We start from the raw sequence: 9,923 nt of genomic DNA on the forward strand, positions 1-9,923 counted from the left end.
TTCTTGGGAAACTATGTTTAATACCCATTTGTCCTGGGTAATGAGTTCCCAGTTTTTTGCTTGCAGAGCAATCTTTCCCCTAAACGAGCAGTCAGTTGAGAAGTGCTTGGAAGTTTTAAAGTTAAGTCATTGAGAAAGCTTACCATAGGGGGAGTCTTACTATTCCCTAATTTGTAAGTGGGAACCCCCCACTGCTTAGTCCTGTGCGTACCCTGGGACTGAAGTCTGGGTGGTCTGTTGGTTCTGGGTTTGAACTGAGAAGGCCTGGAAGAGGCAGGAAAGGACCAATTTTTTGAGGGCCAATGTCTACTAAATCTTGGAGGCTGCACTTGTAAGAAATCTTTAACAGTTTGTATAGATTTAGCTTTTTCCTCCATCTTTTTAAGAACAACTTCTGCTTTGTTGCCAAACAGGCGGTCCTGATTTAAAGGAGCATCCAGCAATTTAGTTTTAACATGATTTGGCAGATTACTCCTTAAGCCAAGCATGCCTTCTAAGAACAGACCCGGTGACACAGCAGCCCTGCAAGATGCCTCTAGTGAATCAAAACCACATTGCAAAGTATGTTTTCTAACCTGTTCAGCAGAATGCATTAAGTCATGTAAATCCTTATTTTCAGGACAATCAGGAATCATCATCATTTTCTGTTTTAAGCACTCAAATAATATGCTGCTGATACTTTTAACATATGAAACTTTCAATTTAAGGCCCTGATGGCCAAGGTTGCAGAGGTGTATACGTTCTTACCCCATCTATCCAGGGCCCTGGAATCTCTGTCAGAGGGGGTAGGATTTTTGGCAGTAGTAGCCTTAATGCCTTTGGGTCCCTGTGAAATGGTCTCAGGATCCGCAGTAGGATTTTTAAAAAGGAACTTGTGAGAATCAGGAACCCTGTAATATCTATCAGGTTTTCTGGGAGCAGGAGGTAAAGAATCAGGGGCCATGCTAGATTACGAAAAGGCATAGTCAACAATGTCCAGCACAGGAGGGATAGCTAAAGGCCTGTGTTGGGGGCGGAGTAAGAAATCTCTAAGCCTCTTTTTACAATCACAGTAATCCTGACTTTCCCAGTGAAAATGCTCCCCAAGCGTATGCAAGGTTTCACCAAAAGAAAAATCCTCTGGGGGAATTGCAGAGGGAATAGAGTCCTCTGCATCAGAATCCTCAAAGGTAGATAAGGGTAAATCCTGGTCCTCAGAGGAGACAGAAATTTCAGAATCCTGGTCAGAAGTATCATAAGCAAATTCAGCCATAGGTCTCTTAGAGGATGAAGGTTGGCTTCCCCTGATTAAAGTAATAAGGTCTTCTGCCATTCTTATTTGTTTTTTAGGCATAGAGGCCTGACCATGCGGTCTGGGCAGTTTCATAGGCATGGTTCGAGTTTTAGGCCTTGGAAGAAGATGGCGTTGGTTTAATATGCAAGTCAGTAGGCCTGAATGCAACCTCAGAAGCCAGTGCCTGCACAGTGGCTCTGGACCCATCCAAGGTAGAGACATCCGCAGGTTCCCCTGTTGAAGCATCTTGCGACATACCGGACTCCGAATGAGTGTCTGCAGTGGCCTGCGAATCTGAAGTAGCAGGTATCAGGGGCTGCTAAGGGCCGCACTGAGTACCGGCGAACTGGCGACTAGCTTAGGAGAAGCATAGTCGTCAGCTTTGGATCAAGGCGGCCTGTCTCTGTCTTTATCTTTGCATTTTTTTGGAATGTCGGTAGTCGGGTGGCTTACCAAAGACATATCTGGATAATTGAACAGAGTACCAAAATATTTAGAAGCGGAAATATACAGACAACGAATAGTTTGTGGTGTAAATAAGGCACAAAATCGACAGCGAGGTACGTCGTGGTCAGGGCCTAGGTAAGGAATACAGTACGAATGAAAATCTTTATGAGGTATTTGCTTCCCACAAGAAATACAATTATTAACTTTTACTGACATCGGTTTAGAGCAAGAAAAAGGTTCCCCAACGGGCTACTTAGCTTTAGTTGAAGACTTTGGTTCTGAAACTTGAAAACAAAAATTTCAGGAGTCTGACGACCGGCACTTGTGAACTGCTTTGGGTACCGCACAGCAAGAAAGACTGATGTAATGGCATCTACTGCATACCTTATACCCCTGACTACCTGACGTCATGGAAGATGAGACAGTAACCGAAGCAGGACCCAAGACTTTGATAATCAGGCCAACTGAGGGCTACTGCAAGCAGATAACCCAAATGGGAGGACTGCAACAGTGAAACACGAACAACATCTAGAATTACATAACCTCTGAAAATAATCCTCTGCACTCAAGCATCATTTGCTATATGTAAGTCAAGCTCTCTGGTGCAACTATAGTCGACCCTCTTGTCATATTAGCCAGGCTCTCTAGTGCAAGGTTACCCCCGACTGCCTCCAGAGGGGGGACCAATCAGGCCTCCTTTCAGGAGCACTGCTAGGGTCTATCAAAGAAAATCTCTGGATCCTTAGTTCTGTGGGCCTCCTCTGCTGAATTGGGTGTCATCCATCTGAGTTTCCACTTCTGCTCATAGGGGAACTATCTCCACGTGAATCCAGGAAAAGACCCTGGGACTTCCTGAACTACATTTGTCGTCCTCTCCATCGATTCCTAGAAAAGGATGTTTGCGGGGTCATCACAAAATGTATGCCCTATGCAGAGAGGGTCTTTCCATCTTTTCACACTTGTGCCCTTCACTTTTGGACCAAATAATGAACTGCAGTCAAAGGGTGTGCTAATGAATGAGGACTTGGAACGCTCCACAAAAATAACATAACAGCATCCAGGCATGTCTCCTAATGGAAATGCCAGAACCTGCTACTCTTGAGGCACTTTTGGCTGCATGTGGGATAAGCCTCGTGGGCAAAGGTTGAAAGGTTGATGAAGCATATACACACTTTCCAAATCTGTCCCATCGTCTTAAACTCCCTTTTAGGGGATTAACAGAGGAACTTTGCTCAGCAAGTTCCTTTTTGGTGGCCGCCTCCATAACCGCATCTACTGGAACCCCCTTACTCCAGAATTCCCTCCCAATAGGTGGAGCCAAAAGTCAGATCTGGCCCTTGGGGATTGGCTCAACTAAATCAGGTTCCTTCCACACTCACCTAGAGACCAAAGCAATGCGCTCATCGGCAGGTGGACTAACCCAGGAGACAGACGGGCCAGCTCTAAAGGCTTCTAGAAATAGTGATTCCTCAAGTGAAGGGTTGGTGGAGGACCAACCACCTCTCTAAGGATCTCAAGAATATCTCCAAATAAGATGTTGTCCAGAGGTGACTGTGGGGACTCCATCGAAATCAGTATCCTCAGTGACTGACTCTCGTGGGGAGTCCAAGTGCCTCCTCTTGCACTTTCTCTTCTAAGGGACTTAGTGGGATATTCTAGTGAAGTATAGGAAGAGATCGTAAAACCCTGTTGGGTGGTCTGCGGGCCTTGAGCTGGCTGTCCCTGTGGTGTTAAATGATGCAACTCTAAGGGCAGAGACATCTGGGAATCAGACCAGAGATCTGAACAAACAGCACTCTACTTTCTTGTTCCAGGGAGAAGGAAGACAACTGATCTGAAAAAGCAGGGTTTTGGAGCACTGTTTCCCTCTGCCCAAAGACCAATCTCCCAGAGGCAGAAGTCTGAGAAGAGCTGTCCAAAGCCAAGGCTCCAAGGGGCAGACATGGCTCTGAAAACTTCGGAGACTCCAACACCTTGGATCCCCACAAGCTTTGGCACCGAGAAGTATCTGGATCAGAAGCTGTGGGAGCCAGTACACTCAAAGCTTTGGATCCAAAGATAAAAGTATCTTCAGATCCGAGCCAAGCGGACCTGGAAGGTTTAGATCCAGGGTCTCAAACAGCTGGTCAGATTAGAGAAGGAGCAGCTGAAGGTGGTGTAGTAGATGAACTTGCTTCTTGACCCGAGGGGGTAGCAGTTGGAGGAATACCCATCTATATCTGTGCCGAGAGTAATCTCCTTATCATTCTGTCCACATCATCTTCAGTCAAACTCCTGGAAGAACGAGAGGAGGCCAGGGAAGGTGACCTAAAACAGCATCTCTCTAGAAAAGAGGAGGGAACCCTGGAAGGTACTGAGTCCAATGAAGGTGAGTACTTTGTCCTAGGATCTTCAGATATGAAGGACTTGGATCCATAGATTTTTTTGGTCAGATCCAAAGAGTGAATTGGAACTGGCTTCGGATATTTAGCTTTTTTTCTAGGTGGCAACGAAGATGGAGTCGATGAAGCAAAAGGTCCTGGAGACTTGATCAAGGACTACTTAGATTTAGTCTTGGGGAATTAAGCCCCAGAAATGGATTCACCGAAGGATGAAGAAAGCAACCCTTTTAATATCAGTTTATTCATTCTATATACTACAGCTCTAGGACTGAAGCTTTTGCATATAGAACAATCTTCTTGGAGATGATCAGGGCCCAAGCAGTGAACACAAAGCATGGGCATCAGAAAGGGGCAATTTGTGCCCACACATTTGGCATTTTTTAAAACCAGAAGGCCCTTTATCAGACATGCCAGCAAGAAAAAGAAAGGAAAGATTTTTTTTTTTTATTTTTAAGGCTAGAGAATAAAGGGAAAAAAGGATACCAACAATGGTATCAAAGGCTACTCTAACATGTAACAAACAGCAGAAAGGTTACTAACAAGTATTACACAATGTGCAAAAGGTAAGGGAGTAATACAATAACATAGTCTAAGAGAAAAATATGAAAAGGAAAAACACTTACCGTCAGAAGATTGACAGCTCAGGCTAACCACGTCTTTTTGTGAAGATCGCTTTTTGTTTGCCACGGGCTAAAGTAATGGATCTGATCGGAACCCAACAATTGTGAATAGAATAAAAATTTATATCAGATCATTTGTTTTACATGTGAAAACAATTTGATTCTATAAAAAAACTTAGGCTCCACCCACTGGAAGTTACAGTGTAAACTTCCAGAGTACCATTGGAGGGAATGAGTTGAAAAACATGCAAACTCCACAGAAAAGTAAATGTTGGCATGTTTTGAACACTAAACTGCAATGAAGAAATCATTACCACTGAGCCATCAAAATGAATGCTGTAGTACCATGTTATTGTATGCTTTAATGAAAATTCTTACCATCAAACCAAGAGCCGTGCAATGCCTTAAAAGCCTTTCCAGCATATTCTGGTGCTAAACATTTAACATATACACAACCCTACAAAAAAAAAAAATATATTATGTGATGCAACAAACAGAAGTAGTACATGAATTTATATCTAAAATGCTCTACATATACTGTCTTGTCAAAGAATGATCAATGAACTCTTCTACAGAAAATTATTATAGTAGAAGCTTCATGCTTCACTCTGTAGAAGACATTTCAAACATACTTTGCCAGTGCAGCACATAATCTGGATAGCAAACAAATCACTGCAGAATTATTACAATTTGCCTTAAGCACAACAAACCAGCAATGACAGAAAGAATACAAGATAAAAATAATGTCAATTTATTTGAAATATGAGCCCAACTGCTGCTTTACACATAGGGATGCCACCTTTTCAAATACCCAAAGTGGGACATTTTTTGTAGAAACATGAGATTTTGCAGGACAAAACATAACCACGGCCAGTGCAAAGGGCAGAACTTCACTTTTTTGTCAAAATAAAAGCTTATTTTCATATAATTTGCTTTGTTTATTCTATTTCATATAATATTTGTGCATTTCAGATACAAAATAACTTATGCAACTATTAAAGAAAACTTAAGAAATGTATTTTGACTTAAAATCTCAGGATATTTACCACTTTTTAGTTTTTTTCGCAGGACACAACTGCCCAAAGTGGGACTGTCCCTTGCAAAGACAGATGGTAACCCTCATTTCACACCCATCACTAAGCTCTGCTTCCCATAACTTTCAATCTAGTAAAACTACAAATTTAAAGGCACTGGCCTTTAATGATCCCTCTTTAAATGCTTTAGAATCCATTTCTACCAAACTACATTGTTTAACGAGCAGTGTAAATACTTAATAACATTTTTCAGTGCAACATGCTGTGCAATCCCCATACATGGCCCACTTGCTATTCTGGCACTGACTGCTGACTCAGGCTTTTTTAAAATTGACAGTCATTGCTTACATTAAATCACCAGTAACTATCAGTGTTAAGCATGCAAATCCAAATATCACCATCTATTCTTTCCAGTCTTAATTCCATGTGTGGTTTAACATTAACAAAACAAAAAAAAAAAAACAGTTAAATCCATAAAAAGACTAATTTTAGAGCAAGAATTAAACTGCACTGTTTTATTTTCGCTACTGTACAAGTCTTAACTAGACCGATGACTTCTCACTTTGTATTAGTCTATATTAAAAAGATAGACCATAAATACCTTGTTCTGTGCCAACATTCTCTTTAACCTTAACATTACAGCATCCCAAACAGCAACTTTTTTTTTTTTTTTTTTTTTTAATTATGGAGTTCAATTCCCGATTTCTCTTCAAAGTTCCATATTTTTAATCTCTATAATCATCTTTTTTACCTCTCTTATTGATGGTGCTTTGGTCTTCAATTTTTTTAATTATAACTATTTTAGCCATTATAAAGAAACGCTTTCACCTCTTCAGTACAATCTATTTTTACACCAACTCAACAAAACACAATTACAATTATGTTTAATCTCAAAAAGAGGATCTTGCAATTTCTTCTACTTTCAAGACCCAAAGCAATAAGGGAATTTATAGTTCTCACAAAAACGTTTGTAGATCGCTTACTGAGGTGTGTGTGTGTGTGTGTATATATATATATATATATATATATATATATATATATATATATATATATATATATATATATATATATATAGTTTATATAATTACACACACATACATACCCAAGTGGATGTGTGCGTGCATGTGTGTATGCATGTACATACAACCAATACACATGTACACAATTACATAAGAGATCCAAGCACTTGGTTGAATGCCATCTGACCAATACTAAAAAGCACCAAAAATGTATTAAAAACTCATTTGGTTAAGTCACGGTTCACAGAAAACTGTAGCAGTTGTACAGTATGGCACTAAAACTACATAGAAATATATGCAAAACGTCAAAAAGGAAGCAAGCCCCCCTGCACCTAAAACATGGCAGAGTGCATCCCTCAAACCCCACTAAAATATGTATGCCAACTTCGAGATAATGCAATAGCCGGGAAAAAGAGAAACTTCACACTATTGTTTGAGGTCTTGCACCAAACAATATCTGCACACTATTATTGAATGGCTTAAAAGGGAATGATAAAAAAAAAGCCAGTAATTCCTGTCTAAACCAAGGGAACAGGAGTCAAAATGTAAGACAGCCATACATTTATACACACGACTGCATTCATATATGCACCCGCACATACAAAACCAAAAAACAGGCCAAGACCTCCTTCTGACATTGTGCAATACTGAGTAAAGAAAAAAAACTATTAAAACCACAACCATAGCAAAGGAACTGAGTATTTTCAGAATGACCACACAAACCATTTTAAGAACACATCACTGAAGAATTTCATTTGTCTGTATATCCAGACTTCTTCAGGCAAAACAAAGGCTACAGTAGCATATTTACAGTGAAGGCTAAAAGCTGCAGCAACAGTACCATTAAGGATAGGAATAACAAATCATAAAAAGGGTCAAGAGCAAGAGAAAAAAAAAGACAGGAAAGAAACTATAGACTTGATTCTTACATCTAATCCAGGCAATATCCAAAAACAGGGTAGCCTGCCTGAAACCCTAAGTGATCACCATGCAATATATATCATTCAGCAATGCAGTACTGCCTCTGCTTCTTGCAGTCTTTTTTTTTTTGCAGTCTACTCTACATAAAGTCAAAACCCTAGAAAACAAGAGAAAATACTATTTAAGTCTTCCAAATAAACATCCCAAAATGTTTCTGGTCATTCATTAAACTGCTAAAAACCAAGAAAAACTTCCCAGCGCAACCTAATACCACAGCAGAGGGACACTTAAGTAGCAACCACTTTTTAATTCCCACTTATGTAATGCATTTTCATTATTGGTCAAAAACCTATCTACCAACACCACTACTCAGAGCTGACTTAATCCTACAAACTACCTTAACTCCATCCTTAAACCAATCCCTACAGTAACAATTAAACTGCTGCACAGACTAGAGCAACTAAGCTATCATCAAGCTATAAGCACATGCACTAGTTTAACCAGTCTCTGTACTCACTACCAAATCCCTGGATGAATACCATGTACCTACAATGTGGAAAAATACTTATCGTACCTCTGCACAATGGAGGTACCTCAACTCAAAGTAATTACAGACCTATATATAGCCATTCTCCCTTCTGACTCAGAGAGAGAGAGAGAGACCTTGGGTTTAAACAGAAAGGTCTGACTGACAACAGAGTGACAGCTTCAGCACTAAAAGTCACTTTCAGAGAACACATGGCATCACTCTTTCTCCACTGTTGTGTGACCACTGAGTTTGTATATAATTTGTCTGGTGTTTGGAATCTCCCCCTGAAATGAAAAAGCTTAAAATGCTATTAGTTGAAAATGGCTTACAGCAATCTTTTAAACTGTTTTGTCCTTCGAACAAAACATTCACCCAATAATCACAAATCTCAAAAATACTGTAGCAAGGTGTCCACTCTTGGCTACTCAAGTACCTCTTTAAAAATAACCAACTGGCTCCTACATATAATGGCTTCCAACTAAACCATTGCGCAATTGTGACAATACACACATTAGTCTCAGTAACCTTCTGGGACCATTCCATAGCACTTGGCAGAGTCTCCCATCCAGTTTCAAACCCTGAAAGACTTCCACCTGTTCAATTACCCCATTCTGTGGTTCAAAAGCTACCTTGACAACAAAATACATTAAAGTTCAAAATGCATACTAACTTTCCCCATGTGAACATTGGTGTTCCTCATGAAGCTGTTGGACTTTTATTAAATATATTTATGAAGAACTTGCACACTGCATCGGGCCCCTCTACCACCACTAACTATGCTGACGTTTCCATGTTCAGTTGCTCAGCACCTTCCTTGAATGAGCTTTAATCACTTAAGCTTCATACTCTCTTTTATTAAGCATTGGCTGCATTAATCTAGCTGAATATACAACGCTAAAAACATTAAAATGATGCTCTTCCTGCACAAAACCTCATCTCCTGACCCATTTAATTCTGCTGTACTATCCTCAGAGAACATAACTCTAGTAGTCTCAAATGCCACTTTACTAGGTGGCACTATTGACAATCTTTGATCAACATATCAGTAACACCATTAAAAACGCATTAAAATAGGCGCCTTCTAGAATGCCAATTATTATCTGACTGAACATATTACACCAGCTGTAACTGTCTACCTGCTTCCTAATTTACTTTCTGCGCCACCAATATTCATCACTCTACACTACACTCAACTTCCTAGACTGGATCAATGTTAATACAAAATAGCAACATTTGCTACTGGCCTTCCCAATACAGCACACCATTACAGTACAGCCAAAAAAACAAAGTGGATAGAGTTTTTCCAATTACTTCAGGTGCGCTCAACCCAAATTTGCCCACTTTATGCCAGTATCAAAATAACCAACCTCAGCAGCACTGTTCATCTGGTTCTCCCCAAACCAGAGATGATACCAATACAAATTTCTTGCCTATCAACATAAGGGTTCATTGGAAAATGTTCCCAACTCCCACAATGGGGGCCAACCTCTGGAACAAGACTCCCTTTTCTCTCAGGCAACTTGAGAACTCTTGCACTTTTAAAAAAGCACCTGCACACTCATGTTCTCAAATAGTGGATAGGCCTCTCTACTACCAAACCTGGCTAGTCGTTTCTAAAACAACCTCCTTTGCAGACATTTCTATGAAATTTCACTACAAGGTTTTCTTTAAGCACAAAGTGCAACTCCTTTTGGACATG

At 40.2% G+C, this 9,923-nt stretch overlaps 1 protein-coding gene across 1 annotated transcript in view; it reads right to left on the reverse strand.

Moving 5' to 3' along the window:
- Window positions 1-9,923, reverse strand: part of LEMD3 (LEM domain containing 3) — a 1,135,447-nt gene that overhangs the window by 70,950 nt on the left and 1,054,574 nt on the right. The window contains exon 12 of the mRNA XM_044088062.1: window positions 5,100-5,178. Coding sequence (XP_043943997.1) covers window positions 5,100-5,178 — 79 coding nt within the window. The remainder of the gene's footprint in view (window positions 1-5,099; window positions 5,179-9,923) is intronic.

This window comes from Protopterus annectens, chromosome 11.part0 (assembly GCF_019279795.1).
Source record: "Protopterus annectens isolate FY-2018-M chromosome 11.part0, PAN1.0, whole genome shotgun sequence".
Lineage (NCBI taxonomy): Eukaryota > Metazoa > Chordata > Ceratodontiformes > Protopteridae > Protopterus > Protopterus annectens.